Raw genomic sequence first — 21,413 nt, 5'->3', positions numbered from 1 at the left:
GAGGGGATACAGAGGAGGTTCACCGGGATGTTGCCTGGGATGGAGCATTTGAGCTATAAGGAAAGACTAGATACGCTTGGATTATTTTCTTTAGAGCAGAGAAGGCTAAGGGGGAACATGATTGAGGTGTACAAGTTTATGAAAGATATGGACAGGGTGAGTCAGGAGCAGCTGTTTCCCTTGGTTGAGGGGTCAGCCACAAGGGGCAAGGGCAGGAGGTTCAAAGGGGATTTGAGAAAAAACCTCTTCATTCAGAGGGTTGTGGGAATCAGAAATACTCTGCCTGGGAAGGTCGAGGCCAGAAACCTTACATTTAAAAAATATTTGGATGAGCACTTGAAATATAATATTCAATATTGCAGGAAAATGGGATCAGTGTGCCTTTAGTGGTAGATATTGTCTGAATTGATGGGCCGAAGGGCCTTTTCTGCACTGTATGACTCTATGACAACAGATGTGAAATTTGAATTCAATAAAAATCTGGAATTAAAAATCTAATGATGACCATGAAACCATTATTGTAAAAAAACCTCATCTGGGTCACTAATGTCCTTTAGGGAAGGAAATCTGCCGTCCTTACCCGGTCTGGCCTACATGTGACTCCACAGCCACAGCAATGTGGTTGACTTTCGAATGTCCTCTGAAATGAAGGGCAGTTAGGGATGGGCAACAGGTGCTGGTCCAGCCAGCGACGCCCACATCCTGTAAAAATAATGTTTTAGAAAATTGACATTTTTCATCTGTAATAGTTTCACTCAATTTAATGTGAACTGTGGGAATAAAAGAAAGGGTTCTTCCTTTTTCCCTTGGCTTGTGGCTTCATGAATGGAAAGTTAAGCACCTAAAAAAAAAAACAGCGAAAATATTTCTTCTTGCGACAGAGACCAGATTTAGGAACCATAAAGATAATATAATCACTAATAAATCCAGCCAGGAATTCAGGAGGAGCGCCTGTACACGCAGAGTGGTTTGGATGTGGAACTCGCTCCCACAGGGAGTGGTTGCGGTGGATAGCTTCGAGGTATTTAAGTAGATAAACGCGAGGGAGAGAGGAGTAGCAGGAGTTGAAGTTAAGTAACTTAGTGGTTGTGAGCCGGAATCTCACCGTGGCCAGTTGTACAATTGCCAGCTGTGACTCTGGGGATTGTGGATTACCACAAGAAGAGATTGTACAAGCTGCCAGATTGTCATTTTAAAAACACAACTGGTTCCGGGAAGCTGTCACCACTGCCCTGACAGTCCTCCATGTAACTCCAGTCCAAACCTCGGCACCTGATGCGCCCGAGGTGAGCTGTGAATGCTGTCTGATTCTCATTCCAAGGAAAAGTTGAAAAGAAAAACGAGTCTGGGAAGGCACGTGACATGTTGTGCAAGAAACAACATGCATCACCTTTTGAAAAGGGCTGATGTCGGTGCCGTGCATCTTCATCAACATCAGTAAAAAGACTGCTTGCCGCAGGGTGTTGTTACTCAGCGTCCACTTGCCAGTACTTGTTGGTATTGCTGATATTGGTGGATGTGTGGGGCTACAAATGATTTGATTTATTATTGACACATGTATTAACACACAGTGAAAAGTATTGTTTCTTGCGCACTATACAGACAAAGCATACTGTTCATAGAGAAGGAAAGGAGAGGGTGCAGAATGTAGTGTTACAGTCATAGCTAGGGTGTAGAGAAAGATCAACTTAATGCGAGGTAGGTCCATTCAAAAGTCTGACGGCAGCAGGCAAGAAGCTGTTCTTGAGTCGGTTGGTACGTGCCTCAGGCCTTTGTATCTTTTTCCCGACGGAAGAAGATGGAAGAGAGAATGTCCGGGGTGCGTGGGATCCTTGATTATGTGGTTTGACAAAGGGCCATCTGGACTCTCAATGTCAGCTCTTTTCTCTCCATGCAGATGCTGCCAGACCTGCTGAGATTTTCCTACATTTTCTCTTTTGGTTCCTTAATTATGCTGCTTTTCCGAGGCAGTGGGAAGTGTAGACAGTGTCAATGGATGGGAGGCTGGTTTGTGTGATGGATTGGGCTTCATTCACAACCCTTTGTAGTTTCCTGCAGTCTTGGGCAGAGCAGAAGCCATACCAAGCTGTGATACAACCAGAAAGAATGCTTTCTATGGTGCATCTGTAAAAGTTGGTGAGAGTCGTAGCTGACATGCCGAATTTCCTTAGTCTCCTGGGTTTCCTGTGCTGCGCTATTCTACTTTGGGAAGCCTAAGGGTGGCACAGAGGCCTAGTGGTTAGCCCTGCTGCCTCACAGTCCCAGGGATCGGGTTCAATTTTGGCCTAGGGTGTGCAGAATCTGCACGTTCTCCCCGTGGCTGCGTGGGTTTCCTCCGGGTGCTCCGGCTTCCGCCCACAGTCCAAAGATGTGCGGGTTAGATGGATTGGCCGTGCTAAATTGCCCCTTAGTGTCCAAAGATGTGCAGGTTAGAGGAATTAGCAGGGTTAATATGAGGATAGGGCCTGGGTAAGATGCTCTATTGGAGAGTTGGTGCAGACTCGATGGGCTGAATGGCCTCCTTCTACACTGTGGGGATTCTACGATACTACCAGCCCAAAGAAGCTGGTCAATTGTGAGCCAGCTCCAGTAAGTGTCCATGAAAGCTGTAGTGGGAAGGAATCTACCACCACTCCCTGGTCTGGGCCTACACCTGACTCCCGCCACTCCCTGGTCTGGGCCTACACCTGACTCCCGCCACTCCCTGGTCTGGGCCTACACCTGACTCCCGCCACTCCCTGGTCTGGATCTACACCTGACTCCCACCACTCCCTGGTCTGGATCTACACCTGACTCCTGCCACTCCCTGGTCTGGGCCTACACCTGACTCCCACCACTCCCTGGTCTGGGCCTACACCTGACTCCCACCACTCCCTGGTCTGGGCCTACACCTGACTCCCGCCACTCCCTGGTCTGGGCCTACACCTGACTCCCACCACTCCCTGGTCTGGGTCTACACCTGACTCCCACCACTCCCTGGTCTGGGCCTACACCTGACTCCCGCCACTCCCTGGTCTGGGCCTACACCTGACTCCCGCCACTCCCTGGTCTGGGCCTACACCTGACTCCCACCACTCCCTGGTCTGGGCCTACACCTGACTTCTGCCACTCCCTGGTCTGGGCCTACACCTGACTCCCACCACTCCCTGGTCTGGGCCTACACCTGACTCCCGCCACTCCCTGGTCTGGATCTACACCTGACTCCCTTTGATGTGTGGCTGTTCAGACCAGCAGGTGGATTGTAAAGTGACAGTAATGGCAGTAAATGATGGTTTTGGGTAGGGCTGCTGTACAGGGTGTGGAGATTAGTCTGTTCAGTAATTGGGTTAATTCAGACCAGCAGCTGTTTGCTTGTTGCTTTTCTGTGTTTGTGAAGGAGTTGAATCATCAGCAATCCCAGAAGTAATTTTGTCTTTTCCGATTAGAGTCAGAGGTTTACAGCATGGAAACAGGCCCTTCGGCCCAACTTGTCCATGCCGCCCTTTTTTTTAAAACCTCTAAGCTAATCCCAATTGTCCGCATTTGGCCCATATCCCTCTATACCCATCATACCCATGTAACTGTCTAAATGCTTTTTAAAAGACAAAATTGTACCCACCTCTACTACTACCTCTGGCAGCTTGTTCCAGACACTCACCACCCTCTGTGTGAAACAATTGCCCGTCTGGACACTTTTGTATCTCTCCCCTCTCACCTTAAACCTATGCCCTCTAGTTTTAGACTCCCCTACCTTTGGGAAAAGATATTGACTATCTAGCTGATCTGTGCCCCTCATTATTTTATAGACCTCTATAACATCACCCCTCAGCCTCCTACGCTCCAGAGAAAAAAGTCCCAGTCTATTCAGCCTCTCCTTATAACTCAAACCATCAAGTCCCCGTAGCATCCTAGTAAATCTTTTCTGCACTCTTTATAGTTTAATAATATCCTTTCTATAACAGGGTGACCAGAATTGTACACAGTATTCCAAGTGTGGCCTTACCAATGTCTTGTACAACTTCAACAAGACGTCCCAACTCCTGTATTCAATGTTCTGACCAATGAAACTAAGCATGCCGAATGCCTTCTTCACCATTCTGTCCACCTGTGACTCGACTTTCAAGGAGCTATGAACATGTACCCCTAGATCTCTTTGTTCTGTAACTCTCCCCAACGCCCTACCATTAACTGAGTAAGTCCTGCCCTGGTTCAATCTACCCAAATGCATCACCTCGCATTTGTCTAAATTAAACTCCATCTGCCATTTGTCAGCCACTGGCCCAATTAATAAAGATCCCGTTGCAATTGGAGATAACCTTCCTCACTGTCCACCATGCCACCAATCTTGGTGTCATCTGCAAACTTACTAACCATGCCCCCTATATTCTCATCCAAATCATTACTATAAATGACAAATAACAGTGGGCCCAGCACTGATCCCTGAGGCACACCGCTGGTCACAGGCCTCCAGTTTAAAAAACAACTCTCTACAACCACCCTCTGGCTTCTGTCAAGAATGATGTGGAGATGCCGGCGTTGGACTGGGGTAAACACAGTAAGAGTTTTAACAACACCAGGTTAAAGTCCAACAGGTTTATTTGGTAGCAAATGCCATTAGCTTTCGGAGCCCTGCTCCTTCGTCAGATGGAGTGGATATCTGCTTACAAACAAGTGTCTGTGTGTGCCTTGTTTGTGAGCAGATTTCCACTCCATCTGACGAAGGAGCAGCGCCCTGAAAGCTAATGGCATTTGCTACCAAATAAACCTGTTGGACTTTAACCTGGTGTTGCTAAAACTCTTCTTCTGTCAAGAAGCCAATTTTGTATCCATTTAGATACCTCACCCTGGATCCCGTGAGATTTAACTTTATGCAACAACCTACCATGCGGTACCTTGTCAAAGGCCTTGCTAAAGTCCATGTAGATAACATCAACTGCACTGCCCTCAAGGTTACCCTTCAAAAAAACTCTCTTAAATTTGTGAGACATGATTTTCCACTCACAAAGCCGTGCTGACTGTTCCTAATCAGTCCTTGCATCTCTAAATGCCTGTAGATCCTGTCTCTCAAAATACCTTCCAACAATTTACCCACCACAGATGTGAGGCTCACTGTCCCGTGGTTCCCAGGCTTTTCCTGCAGCCCTTTTTAAACAAAGGCACAACATTTGCCACTCTCCAATCTTCAGGCATCTCACCCGTGATTCAAATATCTCGGCGAAGGGACCCGCAATTTCCTCCCTAGCCTCCCACAATATCCTGGGATATACTTCATCAGGTCCCACAGATTTATCTACCTTGATGCGCTTTAAGACTTCCAGCACCACCTCCTCTGTAATATGTACACTCCTCAAGACATCACTATTTATTTAGGTCAGGTTTGTGTTGTTACTGAGAATCTCTGGGAAACAAGAGATCGATTTGCTGTTCCGTAAGTAACAGACCTCCCAGCAGTGAACTCAGCATTATTTGATTTGATTTATTATTGTCACATGTATTAGTATGCAGTGAAAAGTATTGTTTCTTGTGCGCTATACAGACAAAGCATAGGGCGGCACGGTAGCACAATGGTTAGCACTGCTGCTTAACAGCTCCAGTGACCTGGGTTCGATTCCCGGCTTGGGTCACTGTCTGTGTGGAGTTTGCACATTCTCCTTGTGTCTGCGTGGGTTTCCTCCGGGTGCTCCGGTTTCCTCCCACAGTCCAAAGATGTGCGGGTTAGGTTGATTGGCCATGCTAAAATTGCCCCTTAGTATCCTGAGATGCTTAGGTTAGAGGGATTAGTGGGTAAAATATGTAGGGATATGGGGGTAGGGCCTGGGTGGGATTGTGGTGGGTGCAGACTCGATAGGCTGAATGGCCTCTTTATGTACTGTGGGGATTCTATGATTCAAAGCATTCATAGAGAAGGAAAGGAGACTGTGCAGAATGTAGTGTTACAGTCATAGCTAGGGTGTAGAGAAAGATCAACTTAATGCAAGGTAGGTCCATTCAAAAGTCTGACAGCAGCAGGGAAGAAGCTGTTCTCGAGTCGGTTGGTACGTGACCTCAGACTTTTGTATCTTTTTCCCGAAGGAAGAAGGTGGAAGAGAGAATGTCCAGGGTGCATAGGGTCCTTTAATTATGCTGGCTGCTTTGCTGAGGCAGCGGGAAATGTAGACAGTCAGTGGATGGGAGGCTGGTTTGCAGATGGATTGGGCTACATTCACAACCCTTTGTAGTTTCTTGCGGTCTTGGGCAGAGCAGGAGCCAGACCAAGCTGTGATACAACCAGAAAGAATGCTTTCTATGGTGCATCTGTAAAAGTTGGTGAGAGTCGTAGCTGACATTCCAAATTTCTTTAGTCTTCTTGGAAAATAGAGGCATTGGTGGGCTTTCTTAACTGTAGTGTCGACATGGGGGGGACCAGGACAGGTTGTTGGAGATCTGGACACCTAAAAACATGAAGCTCTCGACCATTTCTACTTCACCCCATTGATGTAGACAGGGGCATGTTCTCCATTACGCTTCCTGAAGCCGATGACAATCTCCTTTGTTTTGTTGACATTGAGGGGGAGATTATTGTTGCCGCACCTGTTCACCAGATTCCCTATCCCATTCCTGTACTCTGTTTCGTCATTCTTTTGAGATCTGACCCACTGTGGTGGTGTCGTTAGCAAACTTGAAAATCGAATTGGAGGGGAATTTGGCCACACAGTCATAGGTGTATAAGGAGTATAGTAGGGGGCTGAGAACACAGCCTTGTGGGGCACCGGTGTTGAGGATGATCGTGGAGGTGGTGTTGTTGCCTATCCTTGCTGATTGTGGTCTGTGAGTTAGGAAGTTCAGGATCCAGTCACAGAGGGAGGAGCCGAGGCCCAGGCCATGGAGCTTGGAGATGAATTGTGTCGGGATAATGGTGTTGAAGGCTGAGCTGTAGTCAATAAATAGGAGTCTGATCTAGGTGTCCGTGTTATCTCAGCGTTCCAGGGTTGAGTTAGTTAGAGTCATAGGGTGGGATTTTCCGACCGTGCTTGCCCCAAAACCGGAAAATTCAGCCCGAGGTCACCCCCCCCCCCCCCCCCCCGCGCGGCCTGTTACAATTCCCATGGCGGGTGGGACGGGAAAATTCCCCTCATAGATCTCTCTCATAGTCAATTCCCCTCATAGAGATGGGGCGGCACGGTAGCACAGTGGTTAGCACTGCTGCTTCACAGCTCCAGGGACCCGGGTTCGATTCCCGGCTCGGGTCACTGTGTGGAGTTTGCACATCCTCCCCGTGTCTGCGTGGGTTTCCTCCGGGTGCTCCGGTTTCCTCCCACAGTCCAAAGATGTGCGGGTTGGGTTGATTGGCCATGCTAAAAATTGCCCCTTAGTGTCCTGAGATGCGTAGGTTAGAGGGATTAGCGGGTAAAATATGTAGGGATATGGGGGTAGGGCCTGGGTGGGATTGTGGTCGGTGCAGACTCGATGGGCCGAATGGTCTCTTTCTATATTGTAGGGTTTCTATGATTCTATGATAGAGTCAAAGTACAGCGCAGGAAAGGCCCTTCAGCCCATCGAGTCTGCACTGACAATATCTGCCACTAAAGGTACGCTCATCCCATTTTCCTGCACTTATCCCATATCCTTGAATGTTACAATGCTTCAAGTGCTCATCCAAATATTTTGTAAAGCTTGTAAGGTTTCTGGCCTCCACTACTTCCCACTGAATTCCCACCACCCTCTGAGTGAAAGTGTTTACTGCAATAAAGACATTATAAAAATGCAAGTTGTTAAAAAATTTAAAATTGTTATCCTTGCGTTCAAATCGATCCATGGCCACAGCGCACCGCTGCCCCCCCCCCCCCCCCCCCCCCCCCCGGCGCACCGCTGCCCCCCAGCGCACAGCTGCCTCACTGGGCACTGCTGCCTCACAGCGCCAGGGACCCGGATTCGATTCCAGCCTTGAATCACTGTTTGTGTGGAGTTTGCACGTTCTCCGTGTTTGCGTGGGTTTCCTCCGGGTGCTCCGGTTTTCCCCCACACTCCAAATACGTGTGGGTTAGATGGATTGACCATGTTAAATTGCCCCTTAGTGTCACAAGTTATATTGGTTTGCGAAATTAGTGGAGTAAATATGTGAGGTTCTGGGGATAGGGCCTGGGCAAGATGCTCTTTCGAAGGGTTGGTGCGGACTCGATGGGCCAAATGGTCTCATAGAATCCCTACAGTGCAGAAGGAGGCCATTCGGCCATCAAGTCTGTACCGACCACAATCCCACTCAGGCCCTATTCCTGTAACTCCACATATTTACCCTACTAATATCCCTGACACTAGGGTCAATCTAGCATAGCCAATGAGGCAGCAATGCTAACCACCTTGCCGTCCCAGCTCACTGATCAAGCTTTTGGTCACCTCTCCTAATATCTCCTCACATGGCTGAATGTTAAATTCCATTTGATAATCACTCCTGGGACATTTCACTGCATTAAGGGCGCTATATGATTGCAAGTTGCTTTTCTTTAGAGAGGAGTTGGAACAGAAATTTGATGATTAATGAGACTGGCATCGTTTGCTCTAACAGGGAGCGGCCTGCAGCTATCGCAATCGAAATAAGGAGCATCGATGACACTTCAAATTTTGATGAATTTCCTGAATCGGACATCTTGCAGCCAGGTACGCAGGAATTAAACTTTAGCCTGCTCATTGGCTGTGCAGAATTTTGGGACATCCTAAGGATGAGAAAGGAACCTTTCAAAATTCCTTTTAAGCATATTGACATGACACTGTGTGTTTCCCCTCGCTCTGGTGTTCTTATCAAATAATTCACCTCACTCAATTTGATAAGGCCCCTAAACCTTGCTTTTGAAGTTCACTTACCACTGGTAATAATACTAAAACTTTCTCCCCACGAACAAAACGACAAATCTTTGATAACATTTTAATTCAATAATGTAGTCTCAACGCTGACTCACCAATTTCTTTGTTCAATTTAATCGGTCCTCTTACCTCATGACCAAAAATCAATTCCGATGGATTGAATTTAGTTGATTCACTAGGTACACCCCAATTTCAAAAAGTACAAATGGAATTCCTTTATCCCAATCCTCTGGATAATCTTGAGTATAAACCCTCAACAATGTCTTTAAAGTTTGATGCTACTGCTCTAACGCTTGCGATTCTGGATGGTAAGCAGTTGATTTAAATTGTTTTACTCCTAAGCTATCCACAACTTCCCTGAATAACTTTGATGTAAAATTGGATCCTTGATCTGATTGGATTTCTGTGGGCAGTCTGTATCTAGTTAAAAATTAAGTAACTCCTCTACAATCCTTTGTTGTTCCTAACTTGTTACATCTTCCGTTGGGACAGGGAAAGGGTGGGAGAGTGGGACTGGCAGAGAAACTCTGAGGGAGCTGGCATAGACACGATGGGCCGAATAGCCGCCTCCTGTGCTGTAACCATTCTCTCGTCCTATGAAGTGTTGGAGGGAAGTTTTCCGTTGAGTTCAAACAAGCAACGTTTTTGTTCTTTCCTCCATCAGCGCCCAACATGACGGAGCCCGATTATAAATCGAAAGACTGGGTTTTTATTAACTATACCTACAAGAGGTTTGAGGGTCTGACGGCTCGAGGAACTATCCCATCCTACATGAAAACGGGCAAGTTGTGAATAAGACAGGAGCTGCCAGACAGTTACACCAACCCCGTGCTTCTCCTGCCTGAAGACTCTCTGCCTCACATCCAGGATCTCCGCAACAGAAATTCTGCCGGATTAGGATTTCCTGCAACTGAAATTATTTCTATTTAAACTTTGTTTAACAGAGTTAAAATCCGTCCCTCGGTTCTCCCCTTCAGTGATGGGTGAGAACCAGCGGCTGGTGCCTGTTTGTCTATTGGATGTGTTAATTTAAGATGTGTGTTGGGATTCATTGCAACAAACTGAGGGTTTGTCCGTGTGTGAGAGTGAATGTGAACAGATGGCTAACAGACAGTGAGTTCGGGACGTGGCACCTTGCGCACACACACTGAGATTGTGACCAAGTATCTAGTCTGTGCATCAGTAAGGAACCCCTCCCCAATCCCCCCCCCATTATTAACATTCGCCCTCAGCCACAACACTCACATCCAATGATGTGGAGATGCCGGCGTTGGACTGGGGTGGGCACAGTAAGAAGTCTCTCAAACACCAGATTAAAGTCCAACAGGTTTATTTGGTAGCACGAGCTTTCGGAGCGCCGCTCCTTACCAGGGCTCACCTGGCGAAGGGGCAACGCTCTGAAAGCTCGTGCTACCAAATAAGCCTGTTGGACTTTAACCTGGTGTTTGAGACTTCTTACTGTGCCCACATCCAATGGTCATGGTTCATGCCCCGTTCCTGGGACATACAACCCTTGTTGACCTTCCCCTCTGAGGGACTGCTGCACTGTCAGAGGTGTCCACTTTTGGATAAGGTGTGAGACAAGGTCTGCCCTCCCAGGTAGACGTATAATATCCCACGGTGTTATTTTGAGAAGGGCAGTGCTGTTATTCAGAGTGTCCTGGGGCCAATATTTATCATTACCTAAAAGCAGATGTTCTGGTCATTTATGACGCTGCTGTGTGCAGCCTGTTTCCCGCTTTATAACCGTAGCTTCATTGGCTGTTACAAGCTTTTGGAGGTGCTGAAAGGTGCTATAGAAATGCAGGTCTGTTTCTCTTTTTCCTCCCCCAGTCTTCAGCAAAGCGACATCCCTAAAACATTGAATTTAGTAACCAGTCCTCTCCTCTGTCTCTCTCTGTGCACTGAGCAGCGAGTTCCAGTGAGCCCAACACTAAACTCTCCCACTGCCATGTTGTGTAATCACCCCAGGGAAGCTGCACCTTGAGGAGCACACAGCACCTTCACATTTCCAGTTCCTCGTGTAACAACCCAGAGACCGAATAACCTGCGAAAGAATCCTCACTGAGGGGGCGGTGTGAGGGAGGGTGCGGGTGGTGTTGTTGAGGGTGCGGTTTGAGACCGGGTGTAGAGTGAGGGAGGGTGCGGTGCTGGTGAGTGTGATGAACAGTGTAAGATTTCTAGTTTTCTTGTTGTGGTGCTGTGTCCCCTCCCCCCCCCTGTGTCCCCCCCCACCCCCCCCGTGTGTCCCTGTGTGTGTGTCCCTGTGTGTGTGTGTCCCTGTGTGTGTGTGTGTCCCTGTGTGTGTGTGTCCCTGTGTGTGTGTGTCCCTGTGTGTGTGTGTGTGTGTGTGTGTCCCTGTGTGTGTGCGTGTGTCCCTGTGTGTGTGTGTGTGTGTGTGTGTCCCTGTGTGTGTGTGTGTGTGTGTGTGTGTCCCTGTGTGTGTGTGTGTGTCCCTGTGTGTGTGTTCCCCCCCCGTGTGTGTGTGTGTGTGTGTGTGTCCCTGTGTGTGTGTGTGTCCCTGTGTGTGTGTGTGTCCCTGTGTGTGTGTGTGTCCCTGTGTGTGTGTGTGTGTGTGTCCCTGTGTGTGTGTGTGTGTGTGTGTGTGTGTGTCCCTGTGTGTGTGTGTGTGTGTCCCTGTGTGTGTGTGTGTGTCCCTGTGTGTGTGTGTGTGTGTCCCTGTGTGTGTGTGTGTGTCCCTGTGTGTGTGTGTGTGTGTCCCTGTGTGTGTGTGTGTGTCCCTGTGTGTGTGTGTGTGTCCCTGTGTGTGTGTGTGTGTCCCTGTGTGTGTGTCCCTGTGTGTGTGTCCCTGTGTGTGTGTCCCTGTGTGTGTGTCCCTGTGTGTGTGTCCGTGTGTGTGTGTGTGTGTCCCTGTGTGTGTGTGTGTGTGTGTGTGTCCCTGTGTGTGTGTGTCCCTGTGTGTGTGTGTCCCTGTGTGTGTGTGTGTCCCTGTGTGTGTGTGTGTCCCTGTGTGTGTGTGTGTGTCCCTGTGTGTGTGTGTGTGTCCCTGTGTGTGTGTGTGTGTGTGTCCCTGTGTGTGTGTGTGTGTGTGTCCCTGTGTGTGTGTGTGTGTCCCTGTGTGTTTGTGTGTGTGTGTCCCTCTGTCTGTGTCTGTGTCTGTGTGTGTGTGTGTGTGTGTGTGTGTGTGTGTGTGTGTGTGTGTTTAGCCCGTAGGAGTCTTGCTGCCAAGGCCTTTAGATGCAGTAGCTTCAGTTATTGTTGTGACATTGTGCCAGACTCTCACCCAGCAGACTTCCTGATTTTATTATTTTTAAAAACCAAAGATCCTAATGTTTGATATGAAGTTTAGTTTCCAAGGATAGCTTTGTTCCTTGGATCGTACAGATCAATTTTAGGAATGTTCTTTATTGAAATGTTGTACATTAAAAAAAAATTAATAAAGCCATTTTCTTACATTTTTGTGTTTTATATTATTTGAGTCGATTTAATCAAGTACAACCCTCTCGCTCACATTCTGCCACCTTGTCACCTCACTCTCCCCCCCATCTCTCTCCCTCCTTCCACCCCCCCCTCATCTCTCTCCCTTCTTCCACCCCCCCTCATCTCTCTTCCTCTCTCTCGCCCCCGTTCTCGCTCGTCCCCGAACGCTCGTCCCAGCTTTCTCACGCTCTCCACCCCCAATATTTACAATTTAATCTGAAGGTCCATTTCCATGATGGATTATGGATTCGGTGATTGCGACCACTGATGTCATGACCTCAACGTGGCCCTTGAGGTTGGCCTCTTGGAGTACGAGCTCCCTGATTGAGGTAATGATTGCCTGCCCAATCGGGCAGTCTCACCTGTGTATATATCGAAGCAAGAAGTCTCACAACACCAGGTTAAAGTCCAACAGGTTTATTTGGTAGCAAATACCATAAGCTTTCGGAGCGCTGCTCTTTCGTCAGATGGAGTGGAAATCTGCTCTCAAACAGTGCACAGAGACACAGAAATCAAGTTACAGAATACTAATTAGAATGCGAATCCCTACAGCCAGCCAGGTCTTAAAGGTACAGACAATGTGGGTGGAGGGAGCATTAAACACAGGTTAAAGAGATGTGTATTGTCTCCAGACAGAACAGCTAGTGAGATTCTGCAAGTCCAGGGGGTAAGCTGTGGGGGTTACTGATAATGTGACATAAATCCAACATCCCGGTTTAGGCCGTCCTCATGTGTGCGGAACTTGGCTATCAGTTTCAGCTCAGCGACTCTGCGCTGTCGTGTGTTGTGAAGGCCGCCTTGGAGAACGCTTACCTGAAGATCCAAGGCTGAATGCCTGTGACTGCTATATATCGAAGCGTCCGGGCTACTGACACTCCAAATTCTGACTTTGTACCCGGTCTGGCCGACACGTGACTCCAGACCCACAGCAATGTGGTTGACTATTAACTGCTCCTCTGAAATGGCCGAGCGCGACACTCGGTTCAAGGGGCAATCGGGAATGGGCAACAAATGCTGGCCCAGCCAGTGACGCCGGCATTCCATGCAGGAATAAATAATGAATCCAATGAGGAGTGGAAGAGTCTCTTTGCTTCCCAAATGGCCATAGGGAGGTTGGGGATGAGCCCTGGCACGGGATGTGATGATTGGTTGTGGGATATCTGGTGAGAAGACTTCCAGGAATGTGTCCACCTGGAGTTGGTGACTCTGGGAATTATAAATGTGGATTAACTCGCTCCATTATTGTGCTTTGCCAACCTCACTCTGCAGAAACATCACTGAAGTTATTAAAGGGTTAACCTGGAAGCCCCTGTGATCTGTAATTGTTACCAAATTATCTCCGAATTCCCGAGGAAGTTGCAGTTATTCCTTGGCACCAGTAGAGGTCAATGTTAGTCTAGTTTTGGAATGATGCATTGAGTGGGAGATACTAAACTTGCTGCCAGTGTAAAACCCGCCTTTCAAATCGACTGCAGTTGTAGAAAGTTTCCGCTTTTCAATTTCTTTCATTCTTGTAAAAACGTCAAAGTTGTTTCTATCAATAAAGATATTATTAAACTAGAAAGAGTGCAGAAAAGATTTACTAGGATGCTACCGGGGCTTGATGGTTTGAGTTATAAGGGGAGGCTGAATAGACTGGGACTTTTTTCCCTTGTGCGTAGGAGGCTGAGGGGTGACCTTATAGGGGTCTATAAAATAATGAGGGGCACAGATCAGCGAGATAATCAATATCTTTTCCCAAAGGTAGGGGAGTCTAAAGCTAGAGGGCATAGGTTTAAGGTGAGAGGGGATAGAATATAAAAGCAGGGATGTCTTGATGCACCTGTACAGGGCATTGGTGAGGCCGCAGCTGGAATACTGTGTGCAGTATTGGTCCCCTTATATGAGGAAGGATATATTGGCATTGGAGGGAGTGCAGAGAAGGTTCACCTGGTTGATACCGGAGATGAGGGGTTTGGATTATGAGGAGAGGCTGAGGAGATTGGGTTTGTACTCGTTGGAGTTTAGAAGGATGAGGGGGGATCTTATGGAGACTTATAAGATAATGCGGGGGCTGGATAGGGTGGAGGCGGAGAGATTCTTTCCACTTAGTAAGGAAGTTAAAACTAGAGGACACAGCCTCAAAATAAAGGGGGGTCAGTTTAGGACAGAGTTGAGGAGGAACTTCTTCTCCCAGAGGGTGGTGAATCTCTGGAATTCTCTGCCCACTGAGGTGGTGGAGGCTACCTCGCTGAATATGTTTAAAGCGCGGATGGATGGATTCCTGATCGGTAAGGGAATTAGGGGTTATGGGGATCAGGCGGGTAAGTGGTACTGATCCACGTCAGATCAGCCATGATCTTATTGAATGGCGGGGCAGGCTCGAGGGGCTAGATGGCCCACTCCTGCTCCTATTTCTTATGTTCTTGTGTACAAAGGGTCCAGAGGGGCAATTTTTTCACAGAGGGTGGTGAGTGTCTGGAACAAGCTGCCAGTGATAGTAGTAGAGGCGGGTACAATTTTGTCTTTTAAAAAGCATTTAGACAGTTACATGGGTACGATGGGTATAGAGGGATATGGGCCAAACGTGGGCAATTGGAAATAGCTAAGTGGTTTTTTAAAAAAAAGGATGGCATGGACAAGTTGGGCCGAAGGGCCTGTTTCCATGCTGTAAACCTCCGACTCTAATACATGAAATTTCCAGCAGAGAAACAGGCCATTTGGCCCAACTGGCCCATGCTGGTGTTTATTCTCCACATGAATCTCCTCCCACTCTCTCTTCACCTCACCCCATTCTGTTCCTTTCCCCCTTGCATATTTTTATACCTTTCCCTTAAAATGCCTCTGTCCATCCCTCCGTCCCTCATATCTCCCCAACCACTCACTGTGGTGATGAGTTCCTCATTCTCTCCACTCTCAGGATAAGGAAGTTTTTCCTGAATTCCCGAATGGATTTATTGGTGATTTTAACGTGTGGGCACGATAGCATTGGGGTAGGTTTACTGAACGGGTAACCTAGAGGAAATATTCCAGCAACAAGAGTTCGAATCGCTCCACCGTAGCTGCAGGTGTTTAAATACAACTCATTAATAAATCTGGAGTAAAATGCTTATCTTGTTAACAAGTCATAAAACTGTTGGATTATCATTAAAACCCACCTGTTTGACGCAAAGCCTTCAGGGGAGGAAACCTGTATCAGCACCATTGGTGTACCTACACCACACAGACTGCAGCGGTTCAAGGTGACAGCTCACCACCACCTTCTCCAGGGTAACTAGGGATGGGCAATAAATGCTGGTCTAGCCAGCGATGCCCACATCCCAGGAATGAAGATAACATCTGATCCTTTGGCTCTCTCCCCGCTCCCACCTCCTTCCCCTGCCTCCTTTGCTCATTTCTTGTGGATCTTGTTCTGATGAGAGGTCATCAGCTTGAATTGTTCATGTTCCACACACCTTGCCCAACCCGGTGAATGTCTCCAGCATTTTTTAATTTCCATTCCAGATCTTCAACATCCACAAAATTTTGCTTTCGACTGAATTTTGGGCTCGGCTCGAACCTGCTTCAAGCCTTAAAAGATCAAATTCGGCCTACAGCAAATGAGAGAGTTTTAATTCAATAACCTTCCAAACCCATGACTACTACCGTCTGGAGGGACAAGGGCAGCAGATGCCTGGGAACGCCACCACCTACAGGTTCCCCTCCAAGTCACTCACCATCCTGACTTGGAAATATATCGCCGTTCCTTCACTGTCGCTGAGTCAAAATCCTGGACCTTCCTCCCTAACAGCACTGTGGGTGTACCTACACCGCATGGACTGCAGCGGTTCAAGAAGTCAAAGGAACCTACCAAGAAATGTGGTCTGTAAACACGTTACTGGCCAAGCTGTTCCAGGACAGCTACAAAACTGGCATCTACCCGGCAATGTGGAAAATTGCTCAGGTATGTCCTGTACACAAGGAACAGAACAAATCCAACCCAGCCAATTACTGCTACTCTCGATCATCAGTAAAGTGTTGGAAGGGGTCATCAACAGTGCTATCAAGCAGCACCTGCTCAGCAATAACCTGCTCAGAGACGTCCAGTTTGTGTTTCGCCAGGGTCACTCAACTCCTGTCTTCATTACAGCCTTGGTTCAAACATGGACAAAAGAGCTGAATTCTAGAGGTGAGCCCTTGACATCAAGGCCGCATTCGACCGAGTGTGGCATCAAGGAGCCCTAACAAAACTGGAGTCAATGGGAATCAAGGGAAAAACTCTCCGCTGGTTGGAGTCATACCTGGTACATAAGATGGTTGTGGTGATTGGAGGTCAATCATCTCAGTTCCAGGGCATCTCTGCAGGAGTCCCTCAGGGTCAGTGTCCTAGACCCCAACCATCTTCAGCTGCTTCATCAATGACCAGCTAGATAGTCAATATCTTTTCCCAAAGGTAGGGGAGTCTAAAACTAGAGGGCATGGGTTTAAGGTGAGAGGGGAGAGATACAAAAGGGTCCAGAGGGGCAATTTTTTCATTCAGATGGTGGTGAGTTGTCTGGAACAAGCTGCCAGAGGTAGTAGAAGAAGCGGGTACAATTTTGTCTTTTAAAAAGCATTTGAACAGTTACATGGGTACGATGTGTATAGAGGGACATGGGCCAAATGCGGGCAATTGGGATCAGCTTAGGGGTTTTAAAAAAAAAAGGCGGCACAGACAAGTAGGGCCGAAGGGCCTGTTTCCGTGCTGTAAACCTCTATAACTCTATGACCTTCCCTCCATCATAAGGTCAGAAGTGGGGATGTTTGCACAATGTTCAGCACCATTCACGACTCCTCAGATACTGAAGCGGTCCATGTTCAAATGCAGCAAGATCTGAACAACTGTTGACCAGAAACTGAACTGGACCAGCCATAGAAATACTCTGGTTACAAGAGCAGGTCAGAGGCTGGGAATCCTGCAGCAAGTAATTCAACTCCTGACTCCCCAAAGCCTGTCCACCATCTATAAGGCACAAATCAGGAGTACGATGGAATACTCTCCACTTGACTGGATGAGTACAGCTCCAACAGCACTCAGGATTCTTGCAGTTCCATGTGCTATAAGAGTGGCCTTACCGGCAATCTCGTAAATACGATCCAAGCCACTTGTTCACCACCCAAGCTTGATGCTGAAGTAGAACGGCATCAAAGGCATCCTGTGAGGTAATGATTACTCTGATCAGATCATTGTTCACTGTGTATCACACAATCTCATCAACGGGCCTAAGGCTGTCACTTTTGGTCCTGGACAGTGTCCTCACCTTACCCTGGCAGAACCAGGTATCTCAAACATGTCAGCAATGGGTAAAGCCAGCTGGTTTTTTTATTCATTCCTGGGATGTGAGTGTCACTGCCTGGCCAGCATTCGTTGCCCATTCTTAATTGCCCTTGAACTTAGTGTCTCGCTTGGCCATTTCAGGGGGCAGTTGAAAGCCAACCACATTGTTGAGGCTCTGGAGTCACATGTAGGCCAGGCCGGGTAAGGACGGCAGATTTCCTTCTCTAAAGGACATGAGTAAACCAGATGGGTTTTTCCGACAATGGTTTCATGGTCATCAGTAGATGCTTAATTCCAGATTTTTAAAAAATTCAAATTCCACCATCTGCCGTGATGGGATTCAAACCCAGGTCCCCAGAACATCAGCTGGGTTTCTGGATTAATAGTCCAGCAATATTACCTCTAGGCCATCACCACCCCCTTTCACATTGCGACTGTGCAGTAGCAACATGAGTGGCACTCTCCACCAACAGGATGCTGCTGTCAAGCCGATCACACAAATGAGTAATGTGGTGTATGAATGTCAGCACCCGTGTGATGCTGGGTTTGTGGACCGTATGTCCCAACGACTGGTGGATCATACCAAACAGCATGTTTCAGCTACTGTTCACAGTGGCCAAGGTACAGACCGTACCCCAGCAGTCTGTACTTGCAAAGCTCAAAACACAATGTCCAACATTAGATGTGATTTTGCAATTGGACAACATTTGCTAAATAATCCTCAGTGTGCTAATAATTACACTGCCAACTAATACAAGATTGTCAGTTTGGATTGCAGTGTGGCCTTGTTACAACCCCAAGCTTTCAGGCAGACTCGGGCAATTCTGAACTTAGTCCCATCCATGGGCAGAACAAAAAACATGAAATCATGAACCCACGTAGAGGTCTTGGAAAACATACGTGAGCACGGTCATGCAGCAATACCGGCTCTCTCTCTCACACAGCGTCAGTGCGTGGAGAGTTGGTAAAGGAAGTCAGTCAGTTGATAACAATTTTACTCGGCAGGAAAGTGGAGAGAAGAGAAAGATAGGACAGGAACTGAGAGATTGAGGTGATTAAGATGACACAAATCTTGCTAAATATCAAAAAATAGAGACAGGTGCTCTGCCCAAGACCGTAAGGAACTACAAAAGGTCGTGAATGTAGCCCAATCCATCACGCAAACCAGCCTCCCATCCATTGACTCTGTCTACACTTCCCGCTGCCTCGGCAAAGCAGCCAGCATAATTAAGGGCCCCATCCACCCCGGACATTCTCTCTTCCACCTTCTTCCGTCGGGAAAAAGATACAAAAGTCTGAGGTCACGTACCAACCGACTCAAGAATATCTTCTTCCCTGCTGCTGTCAGACTTTTGAATGGACCTACCTCGCATTAAGTTGATCTTTCTCTACACCCTAGCTATGACTGTAACACTACATTCTGCACTCTCTCATTTCCTTCTCTATGAATGGTATGTTTTGTCTGCATAGCGCGCAAGAAACAATACTTTTCACTGTATGTTAATACATGTGACAATAATAAATCAAATCAAATCAAAATCAAATCAAAAACTCGGGTGCATTGAACCGACGTATGAAGCCATCGGATTTGAATGCACCTGACAAAAAAAGAAAAATCCCCCAAAAAACATGCAGCTCTGCCTGAATTGTGACGCTGTTGCCAAACAACAGAAAATAAATATAAACGAGTGGATGAGAAACAGGCTGGTCGAGAGGAGAGATATGCCAAAGGTGGCAGTGGGAAACCGCTGGACGCCACACTGGCTGCTTCTTCCACACTTAACACTGCCTCTCCTCTCCTGCACACTCGGCAGCTTTGTAATTACATTTCCGGTTTTTCCATCACATGTTCAGCAGACACATTTGCATGTTCTGGCAGCTACATATATGGCTACACAAGGCCCTGTTCTTTGCAGACAGAAAGAACATGCACACACATTCCATCTGTTTCAGCCACACAAAATAAGTGACAGCCATTCGCTGGTTCTTTCCTCAGGACAATGTCTTGACCAATCAGAGCCAAGCTGCCTGGTTTAAATTTCAAACAATGCTCGGCAGTCAACAGTAGCCACCATCAACTGTTGCATTCTCCATGGCAAAATCTCCACCAGAGTCCAACCAATCAGCATTTTCTTCACAATATATAAGTATGTTGTTTCCCTTGACAGTGGCATTTTCTTGCAAATGTCCTGATGAGTGCAAAATGAAAAACTTTGACAGAAAATGTATTTTTAGTTCTGTACCACTAATCTCCCTCTGGATGTTGTTCCTCACTGACTGGATCTCTCTCTTGGCATCATATTTGACCCCAAGATGATCTGCTGACCACACATTGGTCACTAAAACTTCCTATTTTCACTTAGCTAACATCTCCTGACACTCCTGCCTCAGCTGATCTGCTGCTGAAACCCTAACCTGTGCCTTTGCGACCTGTCGACTTGATCCAATGAGCTCCTGTCCAGCCCGCCATCCCTAAACTTGAGGTGTTCCAAAATTCTTGTGCCCACATCCTAACTCACACCAAGTCCTGTTCATCCGTAAACTCTATGCACACAAACCTACCCTGGCTACCCACCCTGATATTAAAATTCTCATCACTGTCAAATCTCTCTAATGGTTTCATCCCTCCCCATGTCTGTAATCCCCTCTAGCCGCAGCTGCACTAGCCACCACCCCCCCCCCCCCCCTCCCCCTCCCCTCTCCATGATCTCTGCACTGCTCCAATTCTGTTCTGGAGAATCCCTGGTGTTTATTACTCCACCATTGGCAGCCGTGCCTTGAACTCCTTCCTCAACACTCCTTTCCTCTCTCTCCCCCTCTCCTGTAAAATGTGACGACCACCAAGCTTTTGGTTATTGGCCTTCATATTTTCTAATGTGACTCTGTGTCAAATGTTGGCCTCCATTCCTCACAACCACATTGGGACATTAGAAAGCACCTTTGAGGTTATACAGGTTGTTGTTATTGGATTGGGTAAGAATGGCTCTTTCACTAACATGGCACATGTGTTCTTTCCCTACATCACCCAAGCTGCGGTCTCATGTTTATCTGTAAAATCAGTATCAAGTTTAAAATTAGCAATGAAGCTGACAGCACTGTGTGGCTCAGATACAGAACACTCCCACTTTCTGTAAACACATAATCCAGGCTGGCACTCCAGCACACAAGAAAATAACTTTTCTTCTACATCTCCTCAATCGGTTCCCCTGCTGAAAATAGAATCCCGACAGTGCAGAAGCAGGTCATTCGGCTCGTCGGGTCTGCACCGACTCGCCAACAGAGCAGCCCACACAGATCTTAACCCCGTAACCCCACGTATTTATCCTGCCAATCCTCCTAATTTACACATCCTGAAACACTAAAAGGGGCAATTTAGCATGATCAATCAACCTAACCCACACATCTTTGGAGTGTGGGAGGAAACCAGAGCACCCAGAGGAGACCCACACAGGCATGGGGAGAGAACACAAACTCCAGTCACCCAATGCTGGATTCGAACCCAGGTCCCTGGCGCTGTGAGACAGCAGCACTAACCACTGTGCCACCCATCCCCTACTTGTCCTTTGGAAGGTGTGGGTCTTCTTCATACCCTCATTTGATACAACTGAATGGCTCACTACGTCAGTAAGTCAACATCGTCACATATAGGCCCAGATTAGGTGAAAGGCAACAGTGAAGGAACATCAGTGAATGTGTTTGGGTTTTCTGAATGATGCAACAACTTCATGACCCATTTTACTGAAATTCCAAATTTTGTTGAATATAAATTTGAATTCCCAAAACAGCAATGGTGGCATTGGAACTCATACAAATTGAGATTATTGGATCAGTCCTTTGGTTTACTAGTCCCAATAACAACTACCAAGCTACCTTCATTGTT

General features: G+C 47.3%; 1 protein-coding gene across 3 annotated transcripts in view; it reads left to right on the top strand.

Moving 5' to 3' along the window:
- The window catches only part of LOC144498441 (serine/threonine-protein kinase 38-like), an 89,123-nt gene extending 78,085 nt beyond the window's left edge, over positions 1–11,038 (top strand). For 2 of the 3 annotated variants that reach the window (XM_078219549.1, XM_078219548.1), the window contains exons 13-14: positions 8,522–8,613; positions 9,482–11,038. In XM_078219549.1, the coding sequence (XP_078075675.1) occupies positions 8,522–8,613; positions 9,482–9,609 (220 nt within the window). In that variant the 3' untranslated portion in view covers positions 9,610–11,038. The remainder of the gene's footprint in view (positions 1–8,521; positions 8,614–9,481) is intronic. The other variant, XM_078219547.1, reaches the window with a different exon arrangement.
- Positions 11,039–21,413: the final 10,375 nt, after the last annotated feature.

Source organism: Mustelus asterias, chromosome 9, assembly GCF_964213995.1.
Source record: "Mustelus asterias chromosome 9, sMusAst1.hap1.1, whole genome shotgun sequence".
In the NCBI taxonomy this organism is placed as follows: domain Eukaryota; kingdom Metazoa; phylum Chordata; class Chondrichthyes; order Carcharhiniformes; family Triakidae; genus Mustelus; species Mustelus asterias.
This window is presented reverse-complemented; position numbering and strand designations above follow the sequence as displayed.